Here is a 25,928-nt window from a genome sequence, read left to right as displayed (position 1 = left end):
GGATGTGAACTCTAAGCTCATGAAATGATAGCACTGTTGAAGATTACTTCTTGTAATATGTTATCTGCGAGGATTTGTGCCATTGGTATACTTAAGGAAACTCAAGAAACAAGTACAACATTGGACAAAAGTGGAGAGGAAAATTAGGCATTAAAACACATCCTGTTAAGAAAAGAAATGGTAATTTTAACAAAACCAGGAACTTGGAGTTTCCTCAGGAGGGTTTTCTGTTGCCTGAAGGACCCCTGTCAGAAGGAGCACAGAGGTGCTTCCTGTGCCGGGTTGTGTCAGAAGGAGCACAGAGGTGCTTCCTGTGCGGGTTGCAGGCCTATCGAGCGCCCCCTTTAAAGCTTTGCTTGTGATCATTATGGTCTTTAAAAAACCTGTGGGTGACGCCAATTCTGAAACGAATGTGCTTTCTCTAAATATTGCCTAACTTTCTGAAATGGGCACCCATTATAATTTAGAGGACAACCTAGCATTTTCTTTTACTTTTGAATTTTGATAGCGCATTGTTTTGTATCGCCTTATGATCTTATTGTGATTTGTTTATATAATTCTTGATTGGAAACAAGACAGGAAAAGAATAGGGAAATCTAAATCATTGTTTTTGTTGTTTTATGTAACAACAAGAAGAATACAAAGAAAACAACATGCTTGAATGATATTTAAACCTTTCTATCTTACTAAAAATAACTATTTCTAGACATTATCTTTTCTCTTAGGGCTTCATATTTTGTCCTGCCCTATCCAGCATTAAGCTTCTCATAAAATATATCTTTCTCTTCCTAGAATTTGTTTTGCTATGTGTCTACCAATTTCTCTGACTAGGGGCATAAGTTTCTATCACATTAATTGTAAGTCTTTTCTATTTTGGTAGAGCTAATAGTTGCTCTACAGAGTACTTTTTGACCCAGAGTACTTGCTGTTAGCTTTGCCTAAAGTGACATTGCAAGTCTAGAAACTATACACATACAAAATGCTATCAGAATATTATACTTATGTGATATAAACTAAGACCTTTATTATGTATACAGAGACACAATTAAAATGACAAAGGGATAGATCAATAACCAGGATTAAGGGGATCCTGATTTTGGAACTGTCAACTTTTCTCTTCTTAGTTCTGTCAGCTACTCATTAAAGTTCACTGAAATTTTTTTGTTTCACTCACCGTGTTTTCCATAGTTAGAAAAGGTAAATGTGTTTTGGATTTTTTTTTAACAAAATACAATGCCATGAGCAGATTGGAGGCTACGTAGGTGAGAGAAAAGAATCTAGGACAACAATTTCAGTTCCTGTCAAATTAGAATGGCTCAGGGCTTTGCTAAGCTTGTTGATGCCCTCTGACTTTAGCAACTAAGGAGCTTTACAATTTTTAGGTGATTCTTACATAAATTCATTTGTGACAGACAGATGGCTAATTTTACTTATGAAGAAAAAACTTATAAAGTTAAAAGATAAACACAACTAATTAAAAAATCCACTTGTGCCTGGGAAATTTTAAAAAAGGAAAAAGAAATCAATGTAATTAAATTACTTTGTTTTATTTCATAAGTATTCCAAAATTCATGTTTACAGTATATGTAGTCAGTTTTCCCGACTTTTCTGTTTTTACTCAACTTTGGTAGAAAAATGATGTGTGTAGAAAGGATTCAGTGATTTTTTTAGTAAACATTTAATTTTGAAGTACTGTCCAAATGTAATTGTAATTAATATACTTAATATAACAGTCCATATTAGAGAAAAGTAAATATTATTTTATCATGATATTTTTTATACAAATACTCCTTTTAGATTTGAAAACTATAATGTGTGCATATAATACACATTTGGATGATGCTTTCTTCTCATTAAAGATTTTCCATCAGTGTTCAAAGGTGTGCTGAAATTTTTAGATGAAAGAAATTTATCAAAAGACTAAATTAAATTATACTGTTTTTAGGTAATCAAAATCCCTCTACTACACTATGTACCCTCTCAGAAATCTCATTATGAAAACAATCTATGATAATCACTTTAGCTGCCAATGAGAATGTATATTAAAATTTTATAAGCATCTTATAGCTATTTCCAAATTATTAGCATTCATTTCTTTTCTAATCACATACTGCTTCTGTTCCTTAGATGGGGCTTTTTAGTTTAAATGGAACAACTCACAAGGCAAAATGTGCAAGTGTACTCTCCTGGACAACTCAGGCAGGGGTAAAGCGCTGAGAGTTCAAGGTAAGCTGAGGTAGCAGGGATACGGCATACAGAGTCTGATAGGAGTTAATATCACAACCTGTGAGCGCGGTGGTAAGAAGCAGTAAGACACATAATTGTGTTGCTGGGCAGGGAGCTCAGCTGCCTTCAGAACAGCCTTGAAATAGGCTATCACAATTGCTTGTTAAAGGAACATCCTGTTCAGACAATGGTTACATGCTTCACATTCATTACACTGAACATCCAACCCAGCCCACTGCTATGGAGTCAATCCCAGTTCCCAGCAACCGTGTGTGTGTGTGTGTGTGTGTGTGTGTGTGTGTGTGTGTGTGTGTGTGTGTGTCCGTGTCCAGGAGGAGGCTTATCCAGGAGGAGGTTTATTATGACTTACTGATTTTCTTGAGAAAATCTATGAACTTCTCAATTGATGTTACAGGGAAGTAAATAATGAACCACATGTGAAATAGAAAAGGGGTCCCCGGCACAGAGTTTGCAATCAAGCATGTTAACTCACGTTTCCTAACGGTTGTAGGTGGAATCAACCTAGTATCAAAGAGCAACGTGGAGCTTCTGCTAGACATTCAAAGGAGTTTGAAGGAGTAAACCACTCGGGCTTGGGTAGTACTTCCCAGGGCTTCACAAAGGACCGCCGTGAGCGGAAACTGTCACAGGATGTAAGTACAGAGGAGCCGGGGGCTTAGGAGGAAAAATCTGTTTGGTTGACATTTATCAAACCAGGCTTGAGTAAGAGAAGAAAGAATATCAAGACCACTCAGACATGCTCTTGCTTGTTCTGAGAGGAACGGCCCATAAAGGAAGGAGAACGTCTGAAGATAATTTGAGGTAGGCTGGCCAGCTGGCTTTTGAAAGTTAGCTCAGAGGAAGCAGTAAAGAGATGAAGGGGGTCTGGGTTGGGGCGGGGGTGTGGAGGGGGAGAAGTGGGTAGAGGTGAAGGAGGAGGAGAAGGAGAAAGGAGTCTGGCCTGAATCCTTGGCAGAGGCCTTGCCTTGAACTCATTATTTTGAGCTCCTTCCCAGCAGTCCTTCCCTGCGCTCACCCCCACAGCACAGATGTGCATATTCCTATTTGGTTAAAGCTGCCCTCCAAAATTACAAGACAGCTGTTGTCAGGCAAACCGTGGGCAACGCTCAAGGCTTCATTTTGCAATTACCCTCTGACTGGTGCTTAATTCTGAACAGCTGGGAAAGCCACTCTGGCCACTAGGGGTCCTAATGTCAATTTCAATCTCCCCATACACTCAGCCTCTCTTGAGTTCTTTTTGACCAGAGCCATTAAAAACCTGTGCCCTCAGACGGTGGCTTGCTGGGACTCCCCTGATCAGCCCAGGAATGCGTAGCTTCTGCTTCAGGAAGTTGCCTGGGCCAAAAGCTTCTGTAAGACCATAGAGAAGAAAAGCTTATGAAGCTGCCAGGCTCTGTAACATATGGGGCTGTATCATAAATCAGAATTGGCTTGAGCAATGGGTGTGATTTTTATTTCATATGAGATATAGAGTGTTCTTATGAGATCCTCAGGAATTGAAGCTCTTAGTGGAAACCCGGTGGCATATTGTAATGCTAATTCTAAGGTCAGTGGTTTGAACTCATCATTTCTTCTTTGGGAGAGAGACGAGGCAGTCTGCTTTGGTCCTATGGGAATCTTGGAAACACTATGGAATAGTTCTACTCTGTCCTAGAAGGTGTCTATTAATCAGGATTGTTCCAATGGTAGTAGGTTTGGGGTTTGGTTTGGTGAAGTTAAATGTAGATCCTATGGTTTTAAGGAATAAGTAGATGACTCGCCAAGAGAGAACAAGAGCAGAGTAGCACACATTTGGATAAACATAACTGCCCAGTTTCACACTAGACTACAGGGTACAAGAGTCTTCGGAAAGAAAGGAAAAAAAAATGGGCTAACTTAAGCCCTAGCTGGTCATTCCTGTCTGACTCCTGAACTCCAATATGAAGGAAATAGATGATATTTTTAGCATACTGATATTTTTAGTGTTCATATTAGATCTTTATGGAGTCGTGGGTATAGATATATAGCTTGTTACAGAACAGAGGGCTACTTCAGGAGGAAAATCTTAAAGTGGGAGATGAAAATGACACAACCATTGATTGACCTGACTACCTCTGATTGACTTTCTTATTTGAAAAAGACACCAGACCAGTCAATTTTTATTAATTATACTGTCATTTATTTAATTGCCATGGGTTATAACTGACTCAATGACATCTAACAACAACAACTGCAATTCAAGACATGGCTAGTGGGCTCTATTTATCCAGATCAACAGGAAGAGAGTCAGAAGCAGGAGGAACATATAGATGTGCAGCCAATTGTCTCCTTAACAACTGCTTCCTTTATCTGGAGACGAGACGCTCTAGAGGGTGCCTAGATACCATTGGTGAACATTTTGATCCGAGATTCCATAGAGAAATAATTATCTGAAGGGAAAAATGCAAAACATAATTTCAGTTCTCACGGAGTCCCTTTCTCTTGAGCCACAGAGAATGGGCTGAAACTATTTCTTTGAGGTAATCACTAAACCTAAAGCTAAAAATATTCCCTGAAAGCTTCTTAAAAGCAAACAAGGCTTTAGCTTAACTGCTAAAAAAAATAAAGTGAGCCTGCAGCATTATTCTCTTTTAAGAACTACCTTGTGGTAGTTATATAATCCTAAGGGGCACCAGGTGGGTCCAAACCACTGAGCACATAGCTAGCAGTTTAGGGCCTAGCCCACTGCACCACCACTGCCCTTTGTGTGCATCCTCAAAGCTGAAAAGGCAGAGGGACGGATGCTTCTCTAGCTTCGCCAGAAGAAACTCCACCCTGCTCACATCTTGACTTTAGCCAAGGGAAGCCCTGTTTAAATGTTTGACATACCAAATTTTAAGAGAATGCACATGCTATTTAAGTCACCGAATTTGTGTAAAATTTGTTACAAAATGACAGGAACTAAAGCACGCACACCTCCTGCTCCAGCTATGTGTGTTTCCTTCACAGTACACTACAAATTGCAATCATTTTCATGATTTATCAGGTATTTATTAACTGTCTACTTTTATACAATGCAAGCTCTATGAAATCAGGAATCTACGTTCTTACCAACTTTTATTATTCTCAGTGAGCACAATGTTTGACATTTAGTAGTCTCACAGAAAATAGTGAGTGATGTGATATGAGTATAACCTAAGATTTCATTGACTTGTTATAGCTCACATGAAATTTTTGAGATGAAAACTAGCCAAGCTTTTTATTCTTCACAAATGCAATCACAAATCCTGTTAATTTTTCAGTGGGGCAATTGATAAAATCTGTTCCCTGGGCAACTTGCACGAATTTAAATTTTGTACCCATGTGTGTTTAACTATGAACTTTCAGTCTGTCTTCTCCTGTAGTCAGTAAAAATCCCCAAAAACAAAGACCATATTTTCCTTTTGTTCAAATCCCTAGATCCTAATTCGGGGCCTAACATTTATTAAGCATTCCACAAATTTGTATTTAATAAATGAGAATGAATGAGGAAATTTGCTGAGATTGAATTAAATAATTCATATTTATCTTCTATATTTATTTTCACTGTTTAATTTTGAATTGTTTGGCTTACATAGTAGGTTATATTTCTAAGTTATATTTCGCATACTAAATTGCTATGAAGGATATTTATTCTTTCTTTCTAAAACGTTCACATCACACACTGCGAGTGACCTGCAAAATCCTGTGGGAGGAGGGAATTCACAAATAGTGCCATTTTTTCCATAAACTTTTTGAAGCCTCTTCATGTATACTGATCGAGATTCAGACAATGCGTATGGTCCTGAGTATTGGGGATAACGACACCAAACGACATGGACAAAGTCACCTTCCTGGGAACACATCCTCTAGTACAAAAGGGACAGATGACCAATGAACAGCAATAAAATGCCAGCTATTGCTATTTGGTAAAGAAATAAACTTACCGAGATAACTTAGTGTTATTGCTTTACATTGTTCCGTAATAGACACTCGTATGTGTCTATTGTGTGTCTATCCACAGAAGCACATATTGTCCTGTTCCCAAACTGGTTTTCTTCGCATTCATATCTTCTGATTTCTATGCTTCCAAATTTTCGGCTGCTTTCCCGGGGGGTGGGGGGTGGGGGTGAGTACCTTTTTCTTTCCTCGATGTGTACATGAAAGAGATCGGTTTGGGGAATTGGAAAAGCAAATCTAAATTTGCTCTCTGGTAGGATTAGCAATATGACTATGTGCAAGAGCAATCTAGGTGAGAGCCAGTATTTCCTCTGTAAAACGATGATGTTGCATTACTATTGTCTTCCGAGGATCAATAGTCTATTGGGTGTGACACACCCGCCACACCTGAACACTGTGCCAAACAAACCACTCTCACTGCCACGCGACATGTCGACTCATTAACAACCCTTAAGACAGGGTCGAACCGCCCCTGGGAGTTTGAGACAATAACTGTTTGAAGGAGTAGAAATCCCAGCTTTCTCCTTAGAAGCGGCCTGGTGGTTTTCAAACTAAGTTTATTAAAGTTTCCTTCTTATTTGTATACTAAAATGTTAAAATGCTTGCCATTCATTAAAGTCCAAATGACTTGTAAATTCATCATTTGCTGAAATTGTTGTTTCTCATACTGTATTTGCAGACTCTCTACTCTTAAAAATATAATGTTATTGGTATATAACTCTTAGATAATGCTGTGGAATACATCAACCAAATAAGAAGAGGTGTGCAGTCATCACCGCAATAAATTCCACATTTTCCTTGTGAGCCATTGTTGTTGGCTCCCTTTCCCCCAACCTTCCCTGCTGTGCCCCTAGGTAACTTAAATCCAGTCTCTGTCACAACCCCTTTGGGAATCGACCCTTTCACAGGGGTCGCCTAAAACCATTGGAAAACACATGTTTCCTATGGTCTTAGGAACTGAGACACCACACCATCTGTCTGTAGGTGGGTCCGCTCATGCAGATACGCCCACATACGAGAATCTGGTGTGAAGACTGTTACCCATGCTACACCATGCTTCAAGACAAAATTTCATTTATTTGCCATTGGAAATAAACATCTCACAATATATAATTATGTATTGTTTTTGTGATTAATCACTGTTTTAATTATGTCCAATGCATAGCAATGAAAATATGTCCTGCATCTCAGATATTTACATTATGTTTCATAACAGTAGCACAATTACAGTTATGAAGTAGCAATGAAAGTAATTTTATGGTTGAGGTTCACCACAACATGAGGAACTGTATTAAAGGCTGGTGGCATTAGGGGGATTGAGAACCACTGCTCTATTTGGACCTCATATACAGGAAATAATACAAAACAAAAAACAAGAGTCAAACATATAAACAACAATAATATTAACAAAATCAAATATAGAAAAACTTCAATACGAAAGCAGAAAATATTAAATACTGAATCAACTCTACAATGGATCAAAATGGAGAACAAATGAGGAGGTGTTACATTTTACCCTAGCCACGTCTGCCATCATCTACTCGTTGTATTCCCGACCTTTGTTGCCCTTAAGTGACTTTTCCAAGATAACACAGTTGGCTTTCTTGCTTTTCTCCTTCAATCTCAAGCCTTTTGAAAGCAGATCCTCATTCAACACTACTCTTCCTTGTTTTTTATTCATTGCTAATTTTGAAACACTCAGCCAAAACTCGGGTTCTGTCATATTATTGTTTTGTGAAAAGGGAGCCTTGACAAACAAAGCATGCCTATAAATCTAGGCACTCTCTGGTGGAATGCAGCAACTATTTCCTAAGTCTGACTCATGCCCTGTCCCAACAGGAGAAACGCGTTATGTTCCCTTTCTTATTCCCCCTGCTGTGTTCTCCAAGTCCCATGAGAATTGAATCGGGGAGGCTATGGATGGTATTTCTTTCATCTGGCTGTGTTTTTAGGAGAGAGATTTCAAGGTGAGGGTGGGTTCATGTGAAGTCTGTATTGGACGTTGCTAGGTTCATACAAACACTATCTAGGGAGAAAAGGAAAGAAGAAACTAGCTTTCCTTAGTGTGTGTTCATTCGGATTCTGTCACGGGAACCATGAGTCAAGTGCTCAGCTAATGTTACTCAGGTATCTTGGGATCCCTGCCTCAGCCTGCTCATGTATCTTGGCATCTCTGAAAACAACAACAACAACCAACAGTGAATGACATGGCGTGTGACCTTGCTCTCTCAGCCTGTTTCTATGCTTCTTCCGTGAATACTCAGCTGTTTTTTGTTTGTTTTTTAAGTAGCTTGATTCTGAATCTGCTTTATAGCAATCCAAGTACAAGCTCTGTTAGCTCTTTCTGGTCATTGCCAGAGTAAAGAACCCGGCTTGAACGAAAAGAAACATGTTTTGATCTGGCTAGGTTAGAATCCTGGAAGTGAGTGTCGACAGGCTTAGAAGAACAGAGGAGCTAAGAGAGAATAAATAGGCTATTTTATCCAACCCTTGGGAAACGAAGACGGGGCGTAAAGGAGGGATGGGTTCTTATTGAAATAGTTATACTTCTTAATATGGCTCTAGATTTATCATTGTTTAGTTTCTAGAAAATAAGAAACGAAAAGACAAAAGGACATTATTTGTTCAGTCGGTGTCTGAGGACACCCTTAATAGCTTTCTGGATGACCTATGAAGTGAAAGGCGCTCAATCAAGAGGAGGTGGCAACAGTGAAAACAGAAAATGCTACAACTATCTCCAAGGCTCGTGTCTAGATAGACTTTGTGATTCTCAAAGGACTTCGCTATAATCACGAGAAAGATTCTACCCTTACCAACAAGTTGGGGTTTTACTCAGGTACTACTCAGTTCCCTTAAAAGGATGCCTCAGCATGCTCATGGATCTTGACAGCTGATATCTGATCTCTTATCAACTCATCAGACAACAGATAACTCAACAGATCACAATCTTATTTCTACTCGTTCTCTGGCTTCCATTTCTGCACAACAGATACTGCTGCCAGCTCCTTCCTCCTCTACCCTCTCCTTTGCTTCCTGTTTGGACCATAGCTTACTCTTCCTTTGAGGTAACTTACTGTGAGCAGGGATGATTTGGTTGGACAGAAGTCATCTGGAAGACTTTATCTTGCTTTCTCCAACTAAGACACAACTCTTACTTTGTTCATTGACAATGAGCCCTGTGGTTCTTAAACAGACTTGAGGACTCAGAACCCTTTCTTCCTGCCCCTTCGTGGTGTTTCTGAACCTTGCCCGTACCTCAATGAACTTACCACCGTTGAGGCAGGTGAGTCGAGAATTATTAGTCTCTGAGACTGAGTTAGATGAGCGCACCCTGGCATCCTGGATAAAATCCATAGTTAATATTCCCTGCCAAAGTTTCTCTTCTCTTGTGGCCATAATTCATCTGTGCTAACAAGATGTTGGGGGCAATTTATAACTCTTTAATGCTAAAATGTCTTGTCCTAAACTTTTCCTCATTTCTAAATTTAAAAAATGTCCTTCTCTGCAATGTTCTCTAGGATGATATAGGGCATGGGTCCCACTAAGAAAGTGATAACACCTGATATCAGGTCCTGTATTTCATGTCTCTTCCAACGTTTCATGATACTCTGCATAGACATCAACAGTCAGCATCTGCAGAGCCCGACAGCACATGCGAGCATCGTTGTCGTGGAGATTTTCTGAAGAGACAGGAAAAGAGCAATCTGGACAGGTGATGTGATCAATGAAAGAAATTGGGGAGAAAATGAAGTGGAAACATTTGACATAGATTGAACAGAGGCCCTGAGATTTCTACTTATAGTTTGAGGGATTGTAAAAGTTCAAAATGAATTGTAGGCAGGTGGTTTCTTCCTCTTAAGTAAAACGGGGTATGAAATAATGAAGCTACAGATTACATAGTGATGCTAAACCGTTGCTATAAAAATCATGCTAGAGGAGGCATGACGGTTTGGGTAGCAGCCTAGCCGCTACAGATTTGCCTGTGAACCACAACATCGACAGTTTGAAACTACCAGTCGCTCTACAGGATAAATGTGAGGTTTTCAGCTCCAGTAAATGGTTACTGTCTCAGAGATGCGCAGAGGCAGTCTACCCTGGCCACCTCCAAATGGAGTGCGTGTGTAGATTATTTTGGAGAATGAAGTAGATAGGAAATATTTCCAGTGAGAAATTTGGGATGGATATCAAATGGTACATAGGGTTATGTTAAATTAAAAGGATGGGAGAGGGAAAGAGAGAAAGAATTCCAGCCCACTGCATGAAGTTTTGATTAGGTATCTGTTATCTGTTCTTTTTCACCAGGGTGACTGGGTTCTTTTCCTCATTCACTGGATAAGAGAATCACTCCCACTCAGTGCTTTCTTTCAGAAACATTTACCGCCCGCTAATAACCAAGTGCAATGTAATATTTCTGGCAAACGTTAGCAGATGGCAAGTGCCATTGAGAATGTAACTTAACCATTTGGAGGGTATTGCCATTGTTGTTTCAAATGTATAGGGACTATGATGCAGCTGTGATCCATCTAACTTATATTGCTTCTCAAGACCTATCTAATAAAGGAGAAGAGTGAGCGTGCGCGTGGGGCCCTCATCATCTGTAACACAGAATTTGAGTACCTCTCAAGGCATACTGGGGATGGCCATGATGTCATAGGGATGAAGGAACTACTTGAGGATTCGAACTACAGTGTGGATGTGTAAAAGAACTGAGCAGCCCAGGTAATAGCTGAGACCATATGCCAGACACATAAACTTACAACCTTGGAAAAATAATTCCAATTCATTTCCTTTGAAATATTCACACACACACACAAACACACACAGTCATAAAAATCAAATTCAAACCTGTGGCCATGAAGACAATTCTGACAGGGTAAAACTGTTTCATATGTCCTTGGCTGTAATCTTTACAAGGCAGATATTAAACTTTCACTTCCACTGTGCTGTTGAGAGGTTTCAAACCAGCAACTCTTAGGTTAGCAGAAAGCCGACAGCCCTCCAGTCAATTTGGACTCAGAGTGAGCCTGTAGGACAGAGTAGAACTGCTCCCCAGAGTTTCTAAGACTAAGTCTTTATAGGAGCAGACAGCCTCATTGTTTGCCTCTGGAGTGCCTGTTGGTTTTGAACTACTAACTTTGCTATTAGCAGGTCAACACTTAGCAGCCCACCAGGGCTCTTGTTTAGGTTAGTAAATGAGTGTGAACCACATATACGACCAAGAGACCTATACACTAACACACACATATGTATATACTGTGTGTATATATGTGCGTGCACACATCTATATCTCACACTCACACACATATACATACTACCATGTATTCTATTCTTGCTCATAGTGGCCTTATATGACAGAATTTCACTTCTTAGGTGTTCTGAGATGGTAAATCTTTATAAGACCAGATAACCTCCCCTCTCTCACACCCAATGGCTACTTGGTTTGAGTTGTTGATATAGTGGGGTCGGCTTCCCAATGCTTAAGTCTCCATGACACCACAGCATGTCCACACATGCACACAGACACACACAGGAGTGTTTAAAACTAATTGGAATAATTGATTGAAAACATAATTTATTTTCATGAACTTTTAAAAGCCTTCATTTGTGTGTGTGTGTGTGTGTGTGTGTTGTGTGCGTGCACCAGAACTGTAACCACATTGCTATGTAGAGCTAACTATGTGCTACGTGGAAGGGAAGGACTATCTGGACTCTTTCCGCCACTAGCCACTAACCTACTGCTGGTGCCTCAGATTAGTGAGACCCAACTGGAAGCTGATTGACAAGAGCGTCAAAACTAAATAAGCCATAGAGCCACAAAAAAAGGAAATCAAAGAGCAGAAAATGGATTTGGGGATGACAAGCAAAAAATAACCAGCACAAGATGAATGACATATGGAATATTTATAAATTCAGAGTGGTGAAATATTCACCTGAATCATTATAGTAACCATGACATGAGGCACAAAAAAATTTAAAAAGTCAGTGAGAATTGTCGTCATTCTTGAGTACATACTATGCATCATACTCTACAAAGTACTAGGCACAGAACACCTATTTTTCATTACTTTAATGAATCCCTGGTGGAATTGGGTAAGTTTTAAAATCCTATGTTTAGAGACCTAACTCTTTTTCAGGAGATGGAGTCAATACTAAAGGCATTTGCTGCCCGTGAAGAGTACAAGTCCTCAGACAGCACATTCTTGGTCTTCATGTCTCATGGCCTGCTGGATAAAATATGTGGAATTAATCATAGTGATGACAAACCTGATGTACTGTGTTACGACAACATATTCCAGATTTTCAATAACCTCAAATGTTCTTCTCTGAGAGACAAGCCCAAGGTTATCTCCATCCAGGTCTGCAGAGGTGGTAAGTGGTGAAGGGGGTCCAGAAGTGCTTGCCAGAGAGGCTGAGGGTTCTGCTGTGTGTTTTCTATCTACTGACCATGATCTTCAGCCTCACTCTAGTACAATTGTACAAGATATTTCGATGTTTTAGGAAAAAGAGTTTAGGGGGAGCAATAGAGAAATTGCTGTACAATATGATGATAGATGTCACCCACTGTGAGGGAACCATAGAAAATGGTGGTGATGTTAATGTTAACTCTAGATTGTCTTTAAGTAGAATTATTAAAGTCATGCATAAATGTCTTTCACTTTAAATTTTCTATTCAAATCTTTATGATCTTTGACCTAAGAAGTATTTCATAGTACAGGGAAGGAAAAAAATTTAATATAATTTTATAGTAAGTAAAAGAAGCCAGAATAAAAGGTTACATATTATATGACTCTAATTATATCACCTGTGAGATAAGGCAAACATGTCATGTCAGAAAAGATGAATGGCTATCATTGTATAAAAATAAATGTATTTTATATCTTGATTTCCATTATGGTTACTCAACTATATATTTATAAAATCAATTACGCTGTACACATAAAAAGTGTATATTTTACAGTATACAAATGATATTGTATCTAAATTATGTTATAATTCAAAAAGTAAAACAAAAATAGAATGACATTGCCTTCTCCCACAAATCTTTACAAATCAGCTTTATAGAATTATGGGTCTTGGGGAATGACAAAGTGGAGGAAAAGGTAGCAATAAAGATGGAAAGGGTATGAGAGATTGATTTAGGATCATTTGTTTTTTATAGAATAGAGCCAACATTTGTTTATTTGGTTTTGCACTGGCTCTGGTGTTGGAATATCATGGGTATATCTCAGTCATAATGTAGCTCTTGCTATTGCTGTTGTTTTACCATGGTTAAACCCCAATAATTTACTCTAACAGTAGTTGTGTTTTATTCCAGTACTGGTCTCACTCAGTGGATACATCCTAGTTCCAAAGTTCCTTGCTATTTGAACCTTCTGTTAGGTCTGCATACAGATAAAGGTGTATTGAACCATTTCTGTGTCATATGGAATTAATTGGACTAGCTTCATCAAGTGGTGTTTTAGTTAGATGCACATAGCTTTAAAACAATTGCTCAAATGAGCTTGGTGGTGAATGAGAGCATGTTGCCTCTACAGACAGCTGTAGAGAGGTGTGGGTCAGTGCCCCTGCAGTGCCCTCAGCAGACAGCTCATCACAGTCATCAGAGAATGCCCATGCTGATGGTGTCCCTAAAGCACATGTGGAGAAGGACTTTGTTGCTTTCTGCTCTTCAACCCCACGAATGTGGCTTTCATTTTTTTTGGACAGAGATTTTTGAGGGGGGAAAGGCTTTCTTCCTAGCACAATATGGTCTATTATTTTAGAAGGGATAGCAGACCATAAATCATTGAAAGTTTAGGAATTTATAAATGAGAGTTCTGCAGGCTTCTTTATAGCTACTTTTCTACTAGCTCTACTCCTTCTCCCTCTATATTTACTGGCATGCTAGTCTTTCATATGCTCTTTGAAAATGACTAATCAGTAGGCATAAAGTAGCTTTTTATAGTGAGTCCATTATGCAGAATAGAATTGTTTTTACAGCTGAAGATATTATATATATATGAGGCAAGGAAATGGTTGATCAAGATAGAGGATAGATAGAATGGTCGATGGATGGATAGAGAGATAGATGATTGATTGATAGACTGATTTTTATCTTTGGTACATGTCTGCCAAGTAAGTATGATTATCTATTCTACTGTCATAGAACACTGCGATTCACAAAATTATGTGCATTTAATATGCCCTTAATAAACACAGGTAGTATGGCCATATTTTGCTAAGTATGAATGCAAAACTGTTTGACACTGAAGTTTAGGCTCTTTTCATAGACCGACAATGAAAGTATAGAGGCTACAACTCAAGTACTCCCTCAACATAAGAATACTTTGTGTTCTGTGATGCTCCCCTTCCTGACACAATCACTGAAGACACAGCAGGTGCATAAGCAAACGTGGTGAAGAAAGCTGATGGTGTCCGGCTATCTAAAGATATAGCATCTGGGGTCTTAATGGTTTGAAGATAAATAAGCATCTATCTAGCTGAGAAGCAACAAAGCCCACATGGAAGAAGCACACCAGCCTGTTTTATCATGAGGTGTCGATGAGATCAGGTATCAGGCATCTAAGACCCAGAATAAAACCATACCCAAGGTGAATCTGGGAGGGTGCATGGAGTGGAGACTCAATGTCCATTTGTAGACAATTAGACATTCTCTCACAGAGAGGTCATAGGGAAGAAATGAGCCAGTCATGGTGCAGTATAGCACCGATGAAACACACAACTTTCCTCTATCTCTTTGGTGCTTCCTTTCCCCCACTATCATGATCTCAATTCTACCTTACAAATTGAATTAGACCAGAGCATGCATACTGAAACAGATAAGAACCAGAAACACAGGGAATCCAGGATAGATGAATCCCTCAGGGCCAACAAGGTAACTAGAGATATCAGGAGAATTAGAGGAAGGTGGATCACAAGGATCAACTTAGAATCTTCTCCCAAGGGGACGAATAATGGAAAAGGGGTGAGGGGCGATAGAGGACAATGAAAAATATGGGGTAAAATAGTCTAGAACTTATCAAGGGTTCATGAGGGAGGGCAGGTGGGGGACAGATGGTGAAGTAATGGGAAGCTGATATCAGGGGCTCAAGTGGGAAGAGAATGCTTTGAAAATGATGATGGCGGCATATGTGCAAATGTGCTTGACACATTGGAGGAATGTATGGCTTTTGTTAAGAGATGTAAGAGCCCCAAATAAAAGTAGTTTTTAAAATAAAGAAAATATAAAGACTATAGTATTTAGACCTACTGACCATTCCAAATGGAATGCATGCTGTTTTTTTTAGTACCTCCAGAACCAGAGCCATCAGCTGTAGGAAAAATCGTCTCTGTCCATAGGAATTGGTTCAAGAAATATGAAGTTAGAACACCCCTCAGAAACAAAGATAAGCAAGTTCAGTAACTACTCCGTCATTTTGTAGGTTTTTAATCTTAGTTTAGTCTTTCAAGAATAAATGAGAAAATATTTGCTAAAAATATAACCTAAAGTATAAAGTTCAATATATCAGCTTTATATCTGTAAACCTATTCCCTCACCAATGATGTTGCAACACTTAAATATCTTTTTATATGTCTCGGTATACCCACCATGTTTATCTATGTAAAAAGAGGTACAGAATTTATTTCTCCTTTCTTTAATCTGTCCAAAGGAATTTATAGCTAAGTCTTTTGGGAAAGATGAAGGCTGTAGCTGAGAATATATCTTTTCTTTTATTCACAGACGATGTTTCCTGGAGAAATGAAAATGGGTGTGTCTTTAACACACAACTGATAAATTGTTTTCAAAATTATTCTTGGTGTTGTCACCTGATGGAAACATTTGGGAAGGTAAGTTACCTATTCTCTGCTTCACTCCTTTATTCAGTTAAGACAAAGCAAACATTTATTAAAATGATCAAAGTCTTAGGATATTATTTATACCATGATGGTATTTGTGTTTTTCAAAATTATTTTAAGTCATTAGCATGCAACATTGATATGCAAATTGTGTTGTTACATATTTGGACTAAGTATTGTGCTCTAACCCCAAGGATGGTGGTTCATATCCACCTCCTGCTCCCTAGGACAAAGATGAGGCTGTAAAATTTTAGTCTCTGAAGCGCTATATAGAGTTGCTATGAGTCAGTCAATTTGATCACCGTGAATGTGTATGTCTGGGTGCTTGAGAACAAATCCACAGACCCTCATGTATAAGAGAGAGTTTTATATAAAGGTTAAGTGCACATCAAGAAAACATCCCAACACAGTGCTACCCAAGCCCACAAGTCCAACATTAACCCCTTAACCCGTGTGTCCAACACCAATCCACAAAGTCGTCCTCCATCTCACAAAACACACGCAAAGATGCTGACTGCAGGAAGAAAGTCGAATCAGTGAATGTGTAAACATCTCAGCACTGGCAGGGTCTCCACATGGGTGCTCCAGCACCCAGGGCTGTATCAGAATAGGTCCATGTGGCTTCTCCTCAGGGATGTCTTGCAGGAAGTGAGCCTTGCCAGCTAAGGCACGGAATTGGCTAAGGCAGCTGAACCTTGGTCCGACCATCAGAGAGCAAGAAACCTGAGAACCAGAAAGGCGAGGCTCACTGAGCCATTTATCCCTCCATCCTTCACTTAACCCCACATGTGTTTATTGGCCAGGTTGGCACAATAAACTAACTAACTCAGTGAGATATTTCAAATATTTAAACTTTGGGAGATAAGGGAGCATTAGAAAACAAGTACAAATATTGTAGACTGGGTATACGAAATCATATGTCCATGTAAACGTTGAGCATGCATACTAAAACAATCATTTTGTAATAGCTCAAAACTAAAAATGTCCAGTGTAATCAAATGTCAAGGCAGTTAAATCTAGGAAACAGAAATAGAGTCAATTGGATAACTGAGGATGAAAGAGTCTTCAATTTACTGCACATGTCTTTGAAGGTGAAGGTTAGCCTCTGACTTGGAGGATTGTTTAATGCATATCTGTGGGAGTTATCAGAATAACTAGGAACTTGGTAACATTTTAGAGTGGTTCTAGCTCTTTATCCACAGCTCCGAAAACACCGTCAATTACAGTCATTATCAGATTGGCCTGCAGTGCAGTGGTTTTTCTGTTCCTGTACAACAAGCAGGACCCAAAACGCTCTGTTTACTTTTAGGTTCAATACATCTTTGAAAACCAGGGGTTAAAAGTCCAGATACCCACCACGGAAAGAGTGTTCATGCCCAAAAAATGTATTTCTTTCCAGGCAATTAAAATTAGTAAGTATCTATAGTGATGTAGACAAATCAATAAATTGACTGGAAGAGAGATCAGAGGTGGTGATTAATTATGGTTAATATACATGATTTAATATTTATATTTATCCTTGCCTTGTATAACATCAATTTTATTTTATTTTCCAGTTAATAAATTGCACTTCATTAAATTTTGGATCTACATATTTCAAAACTTGATACATTTAAATCAAACATAATACTTGAAAACTTTCTTCAGATATTATGTCTCCATTATTTTTCTATTCTATCCAACTGTGAGGTGAGAGATTGAAATCTTCCCCCCATGATAGTCACCTCTTGATGCTACATCTATAATAAGGTTAGTTAAATGATTTCAATAAATGCCTTCACAGATGTAATTAATGTTACTAGCCAACGGACTATCATTGATGGAGGCTAGGATATATTTGAGCAGGATCTATCTAAACTTATGAACACTTGAAAGCAAACAATTTCCTCTGGCTGATGCAGAAGAGCTGTAACTAAAGGACAGCAAATTCAAGTGTGAGATGGATTTGACACATCATTTCTGATTCTGATATGCAAGGTGACATATGTGAGGCCAGAGAGAGGTTTTAATAGTATGGAGAAACACCCACTTGACAGAAAATATATCAGAAACAGAACATTGGTGCTACAACCAGTGAACTATATCTAGCCAACAACCCAAATTACCTTGGAAATGTGTTATTTCCAAATCCTCTGTTAAGGAAAACCACTCTTGATTTTAATCCAGTAAATTCATTGTCAGATTCCTAGCCCTCAGAGCAATGACATAACGAACTTGTGATTTTTTTTTGGGTAACTATGATTTTTGGAATTTTCATGGTGAAGCTAAAATAAACACATAGGCTAGATTAATTCTAACCTCCATATTTCTTCATTTCTCCGATATTGTCCAATTCCTCACCTCTGTTTGCTCTATTGTGAATATAATTTGTATTTAGAGTTCAAGTCTCTCATCAAGTGTGCAGGTGTATTTAACCCACTGAGCAAATGGCATGGAGGCCATTTCTGACCTCCTTTGACTACAAAGGGAGAAGGAGAATTCATAGATAGCCACCACCCAACTCTGCTTGCCACCAGGTGGCGGTCAGACATGCCTCCGCCGTCCATCTTTCCTTTATCCCAGTCTGACACAAACTGTCCTCCAATTGCGCCCTGCTTCTGTACTGGGTTTGTAGTCTGCCCTAATGGAACTCACAGACAAGGGTAAAAGTTCAGGGGACTTATTAGGGACAAGAACAGGATGCTGTAAGTCAAGATCAGAAAACATCCAGGATGTAGCCTTTTGTCCATAGCAGTAACTCTTCTCAGCCAACAGCCACATTAGTGTCTGGTCCTTCACCTGTGTCTTGTGGCCCCTTAGCTTCTGTCTCCAAAGCACACTCGCTGCTCCATACCCCTCTCTCCTGGTCTCAGCAGCATAGCTCCTCTGTTCTGTCTGCTCATGACTCTTCTGCTCTGCCCTGTGGCCTCCATGCAGCAGCCTCTGGTGTCTCTGGTCTTAGCCTTCAGATAGGGATCTCAAGTGTGTTCCCCTGGTAGTCCCTAGGCTTTCTTTAGTTTAATTTTTTGGGTTATTTTAATATACTTTAGACAATTTTATTGACATATACTTCACATACTATACAATTTAATGGTTTAACCATATTGAAAGGGGCTTCACAATCATCACCACAATCAATTTGGAGCATTTCTTTATTCATTTTTTCCATATAAAAATCTATTGCATTTATTTAAACTTACAATAGACTATTTAAAACTCAAAAAAGAAAAAAATCCATTTACAATAGCATCAAAACAATAAATTATTGAGGAATACATTTAAGAAAACAATGTAAAACTTTTCTTAAAAACTACAAATATTGTTGAAAATTTGAAGAAGGCCTTAAGAAATGCAAAGATTTTTGTGTAAATTGGTTGAAAACATAATGTAAGCTTTTAATTATTTAAATGTTTAAAATAATTTGTACCTTACAATGCGTCTATTTAACATAGACAATAAGTTAATACCACTTACATTGTATTATTATTACATATAATAATTTATAAATTTTCAAGAGTCCCTGGGTTTTCTTGGTTGCTGCATGTAAGATAGCTCTCTCACGGTTAGGAAAATAACAACTAAACTAACCAATCCCCTCTTCCGGATCTTCATGATCTATTTGCATAGACACTTGCCCTATTTTCACATGCCCCATTTGTGTGCTTAAGAGACATGGACAGAAGAGCTGTATTAAGAAACTTGACTTAACCACATGTAACTTTTGAGTTTTCATTTGAACAATTTTAACCATCATAGTTTGTATTTATGGAAGTTCCATTCTTAAAATTAAATCTAAAGGAAGGGCCCCTGCAGAGTTCGTGGGGGAAATTCTATCAGTTATTAATTTCATTTTCCATGAATTCTTGGAAACCCATCATATCTTAAAAATGATTGTTTTAGGTGTCAGTCTGTGTAGACTGGAGAAACAAATTCATGGAGACACATATGTGGATAAGGAAGTGGTTTATATACAAGAGGAATTGAACATTGAAAAAACATCCCAACCTAGTCCAGTCCAAGGCCATAAGTCTGATTTTAGCCCATATGTCCGATACCAATCTATAAAATCCTCGTCAGACTCACAAAACACATGCAATGAAGTCAAATGCAGGATGATCACAAGCCAGTGGGTAGAAAGTCTTTGGGTCCGGTGGTGTTGTAAGCATCTCAGCACTGGCAGGGGTCTCTCTGTGGCTTCTCCGGCTTCAGAGGTCTGGTTGCATCCATGTGGCTTGTCTGACTAAGGGCACTAGGGTAGTGCCATGTGTTTTCTCAGCTGCAATGTCTCCCAGGGAGGGAAGTAGTGAGAAAGTGTCTCCTGCCTCCAAGAAGGGATACTGGATTTCCCAGACTTCTCAGAAGGCCATGCCCACACAGAGGTCTCATTGGCTAGCTCAAGTATGACAGGCTAGACTCCACCCCTACACTCTTAATCCTCAAATTGACACCAGATTAGGCGACTACCACGTTTTATAATGTTGATTTATCTATTTTATAATTTATTTTATGATGTCATAAGTAGATCATCTGCATAAATTATCTGAGTATTCTAGCATATCAATACTTCAGTGTATACAATTTTGATTTCTTATTTTTGCAGACTTATGGTAACTTGCTTTATAGTATGTTTTTTATGATTGTTTGTGAATATATTTCTTGATATTTTAATGGGACTTTTGTGGACTTTGAGGAAACTTTTGTACAACGTGTGTTTACTTATCTATCTGACATTTGCCAAGTGGTAAATCAGATCCACGATTATTCTGACTCTGACCAACTCACACCGATTGTCATAATCTTTCTTAATTTAATCTAATCCTTCAAAAAGTATTTCTCACTGATTCCAAACAAGTCTTTCTACTCATTAAGAAGCTTTCCATGTTTCTCCACTCATTAGCATGATTTCTACTTCTTGATTTTCTTTATATTATTCTCTCTGTTTGGACTTTCCTGATCCATTGGCTCTATTATTTGCAGATAAAGAGGCATGTTTTTTTTTATACGGAACATACATACGTTATTGAATCACCATTGGGCAAAAGGCAAGGCGAGCCTCGATTTTCACATTGCCAAGCAGAGATGCAAATTTTATTTGCCAGTGTTATTGGGCAGGTTAAATATTCTGCAGAGTACCAATAACAAGGCAAGATATCAATGAATCATTTACTTTCTCACTCATTGCAATACTTATCTAAAAGATATGTACTACTGGCCTTGGACAATGTCCTGCCACCTGTGTGAAATCTTCCCCTCTGCTCCAGGTGATATTTACTTTTCCCTATCATGATCTCCAATCAGTCTGACACCATAGTCGGGTTAGCCTTGGGCTGCCAGTCACACAATGAGCTGTTCTCACTCACCAGCCATTCCTCGGGAGAAAGAGGAGGTTCTCTGTTCTCACAGAGACGGTCAGCCTCAGAAACTCAGAGGGCCATTCCACTCTCAGGTATAGCGTCACGCTAGGGTCTCTATGAGTCAACATTGAGTGGATGGCCATGCATTTTTCTGTTTGTTTCTTGTTTTCTGTTTGTTTCTTGTTTCTTGTGGCACGTTGCCGCCACTCGTCAGTAGTTTATCATGGCTTACATGTTTCCATGACTCTGAAAGTTATACCACGGGGATTTTGCATGCGAGCTTTCCTGAGAAAGATATCAACTAGGAAGAGGGAAAACTTGGACCACGTCTGAAAGGTCCACCACTAAACACCTTCCGAATAGCAGTGGAACATATGAAGATGTCACATTGAAGACTATGGTTCATCTGACAAAATTTATATTTTCATCATCTCCTATGCCTCCGAAGCTGGATAATGAAGGAGGAAGACTGGAGAAGAACGGGTGTATTTGTATTATGATGTGGGCTGTACCACGTGCTCCCAGACAAAATGAAAAACAGAATCTGTTTTGAGGATATCAGTTGTATGGCACCTCAGAATCAAGGATGGGAAGAATTTATCGCCTGTGTTTTGGACATCTTATCAAGAAAGACCAATCCCTGGAGAAGAACATCCTACTTGATAGAGGGTCAGCAAAATAGAGGTAGACCCTCAATGAGATGGATTAACAACATGTGAGCAATAATAGGTTCAATCTAACAATTGTGAGAATGGTAGAGGACCAGCCAATGGTTTGTTTGATCGTCCCTGCAGCTGCTGGTCCTTGGAATTGATTGAAAGGCATCTGACAACAGTAACAACAGCAGGCCATTTTTAATATATGGCCTCCTTTATTGCCATCCAACCTTTCCCATTTATATGCATGAAGGGTCCCTTATTTTACACACTATAAGACTTGTAGGTCCTACTCTGTCTGCTGATTTTCTCCCTATTCCCAAGCATAGAGCTGGGTGGACGCAAGTAGCCCCTTATAGGGAACACAGTATTGAATGAGGAAACAGCTGTCCCCGGGGCGCCTCAGCACTACTGCTACTTAAAAAGATGGAAATATATCTATTGCTTTGTTTATGATACAGGTGTGTTGTTAAGTATCAGTGAGATAAATGATTTGAAGAATTTACAAGCACTTTATAAAATAATAATAATAAGCCACCCAGATACTTTTCTTCAAGGTTACTTTCTAATATAATAGAAATTGCTTAATTTTATTAATAGGCACTGAGTTTATATATATTATGATTCAATATTGAAAATTAGCCAAGTAAATAGAAATGGCACAGATGAAGTAATGTTGTGGATGGGAAACCGAGGCTTATAGAGGCTTCTTTTTCCTTCTTTCTATTTTGTTTTTGTTTTTTAAGTTTTATTGGCATTTATTTTTCAACATCTAACAGTGAATAGGTACACTGTAGTCAAGAACTTTTGACTGACTGAAATCAAAGATATATAGACAATAAAATTAAAATAGAAATAAGAACTATGTCTATACTTGAATAGTGTTCCCACTAAAATGTTTGTATTCATTAGATCTCTTCTAGAATTTTAGAATGCTGATGCCAGAGAATATAAATAGAAATGTTGTGGGAGATTGGATCTTTTCATATTCTTGTAAATGACACAGGTAAAGCTAATAGGTGGATATCTACTCCCTCTTGTATCACAATGTCTCCCCACACCCCATGTATTATTATAATGGACAATCATAATTGTCAGTGGAAAATCAAATTAAAAATAAAAATTTAGAGGATCCTGGATTGAAGTGTGAAGTCATCAATATTATGAAATACTGCATAAAATTTAGTTCACCATTAATTTATTTAATGAACATTATATCTGACTCTAAACCCCTCTTTATTTAGGGTAGATAGTAATTACAGTTTACTCATGATAAGTTTTGCCCTTCTCTTCTTGGAGTGTTATCAGTATTTAGATATGCTAGGAAAACAATATTTAAAAAGTTACTCTCCCCATTCTGATGTGATCATTGTTGACTCTTCACTCTTTAAAGCCAGCATAGGACACTCCTATCTAGCAGCTGTATGCTGGGCTCCTAGAAAACTCAGACTCGGGCTGAGTCTGGAGCTCCTAGGACCTATGGTATATAACCAGACCACCCTGCTGTGGTTTGGACACGACCTCAGGGTGCTATGGCAGAGTGTTGTGTGTGCCTGGTTCACTGGAGACCCAAACACCTCTGCCCTTTCTCCTAATCCAGGAGAAAGAAAATCTCTTATGAAGACATTCTCCTCTCCATGTGCTCCAAATTGGCATGTCCCTCTTTCGTGTCCTTGTTGCTCCATACCCCCATCTTTCCTGAGGCAAGACAGAACAGAGCATAGTACAAGCTCGGCAAGATAAGAACAAAGGCCAAGGGGAAAAAATGCTTTGAGAACCATAGACAAATATCTCTTAAACATTCTGTAACTCATTAACAAAACAGGGACACTATCCCAAAGCTGATAACAGTAATTCCAAAAGCAACAGTTGGCAAATAGGCAGCCTGCAGGTCAAGGGTGAACTACAAACAAGTTTGTCTTATCTGCAAAGGTAAGGGAGTTGAAAATGAATTTTAAATGAGACTCTGAATGGAAGATCACTCAAGCTAAGCTTTCATTCTCTGAATTGAAAACAGCTTAGACTGAGGGGCTTTTTCTACTTTAGAGAAGACAGGTCCGGGGGAGGGGGAGGTGGGCTGAGTGGCTTCAGCTCAACCCACATCACATCACTCACTTGATACCTTCCTAGGCACATGGGCACATAAGTGCTGATATCTGAACCAGACTCTCACTAGATGTTGAATGAAAAACATAATTCCTCAAATCTTCTGAGATATTTTCCCCCATTTCACTGTTAAATAATTTGCTGAATGTGACATACTCCCATCCATACTTTGTGTCCAGAAATTACTCTAGGTTTGAGTAAGTTGATGAAGCAGATGGCCACTTGGGGTTTATTTCTAGAATAATTCATTTAATCTGTTCTTCTAAAGAGCCATAGCCGTTCCTCGGAAGCCTTCCCTTGCCCTCTTGTCTATAATTCTTTTTGCCAAATTTTACAGCCCCTTTCCCAGTTATCATTTTTCCTGATTATATCACTCACAGCACATACTGTTTTGCAGGCAGCTATTGTGAAAGATGTATTTCTCACTCTAATGTAGGTTGAAATAAGGCAGGGCTTTTGTCTATTTTGTCATTACAGTTTTCTTAGCATCCAGTGTACTGCAAGCAGTGCCTCCTCAGTAAATATTCATGTTGGCTATGTTTGTTGAATGAAGCACTTCGCTTATACCGATGCATTTAATCCTCATTGGCTTACAATAGCACTAAAATGCAGGGATAAGAGAAACTGAGGTACAGGTAGACTCTTTGCCTAAGACCAACCATTATTATTCTGACTTCAGAATCTACGTCATTTGTTTCTGTGATACCACCTCCCAGCCCAACCCCCAAACACACATACACCCTAAAACAGTTATGTGATGACTCCGATTCATTGTGACCCCAAGTGCGTCAGAGCATAACTTTTATTCCGCAGGATTTTCTTGACTGATTTATTCGATTGGCAGACTTTTGTTCTGAGTTGCATCTGGGTGGATTGAAATCGCCAGCGTTTCGGTGAGTAGGCAAACAAACAGGTTAGCCATTTACACCACTCGGGACTCCCTCTGTGACAGACTCTCTCTTCAAACAGAACTATATGAAGAGAAAGAGATTTAAACAAGAAATCGATTCATTCTAGCGGAAGCACTGTCGTTCTCAAGAGCCGTAAGACACGTGTGGGTACATCCAGCAGTCCTGGGCTGGGACACCATGAAAAGGAGTCCAGAAGTCTTGATTTAAAAACAGAAATGGGCTGTTCTCTCATTGGACTTTCTATTTAGATCTCACAGACGCGAAGATTTTTTCTTAATCCCGTGTATTTAGTGTAGTGAGCTCTCTATTCCTTATTAGTCTCGCTCCACACAGCCTTCCCACTCCCACAAGGATTCCCGAAACAATGGGGACTTTGCAGGTGTGCCATACTCGCTCTCATTGCCTCCACCGGAGCTAGTATATGTAACAGTTGCTAGAAAAGTCTGCGCTTTAGGCGAAGATGATTGCCGGTTGAAAAGCCAAGAAACCTGTTAGAACTGTATTTAACCCTTTTAGTGGAGCAGAGGGGAAGGGTGTGTTTTCTGAAGGCAGTAAATCTAGACTAACCATCAGAATAGAGCTACATGCTTACAGAAGTGCATCTCCTTTTTCCTTTTATACCTCTATCCCCTATTTTCTTTTTATGAATGATCTTTGTTAAGTATATATTAGAGTTTAATAATATATTAACCCCAAAGAGAAAGATTTTTGGTGTTGTTTTCCCATAATGCAAAGCATGGCATGCGTGGGTTTGATATAACACAGACCTTGGGACAAGAATTGGGAGAGTCATGGTTTTGTGTCAACTCGACTGTGCCAGAATTCTCAATGGTTTGACATTTAAGAGGTAGTATTGTGAGACCTACTCGGGTGTGTGTCCTGCTTCCAATATAAGTGGATGC

The 25,928-nt window shown here is 38.9% G+C and overlaps 1 protein-coding gene across 1 annotated transcript; it reads left to right on the top strand.

Annotated features, from left to right (window-relative positions):
• Positions 1 to 9,442: 9,442 nt before the first annotated feature.
• LOC142445974 (caspase-4-like) lies at positions 9,443 to 25,521 on the top strand. Its single transcript, XM_075547814.1, is given in 6 exon segments — positions 9,443 to 9,466; positions 10,729 to 10,902; positions 12,318 to 12,556; positions 13,723 to 13,864; positions 15,907 to 16,011; positions 25,345 to 25,521. Coding segments are annotated over 6 exon segments (861 nt in total).
• The last annotated feature ends 407 nt before the right edge of the window (positions 25,522 to 25,928 follow it).

This window comes from Tenrec ecaudatus, chromosome 4, assembly GCF_050624435.1.
Source record: "Tenrec ecaudatus isolate mTenEca1 chromosome 4, mTenEca1.hap1, whole genome shotgun sequence".
Taxonomy (NCBI): Eukaryota; Metazoa; Chordata; class Mammalia; order Afrosoricida; family Tenrecidae; genus Tenrec; species Tenrec ecaudatus.
This window is presented reverse-complemented; position numbering and strand designations above follow the sequence as displayed.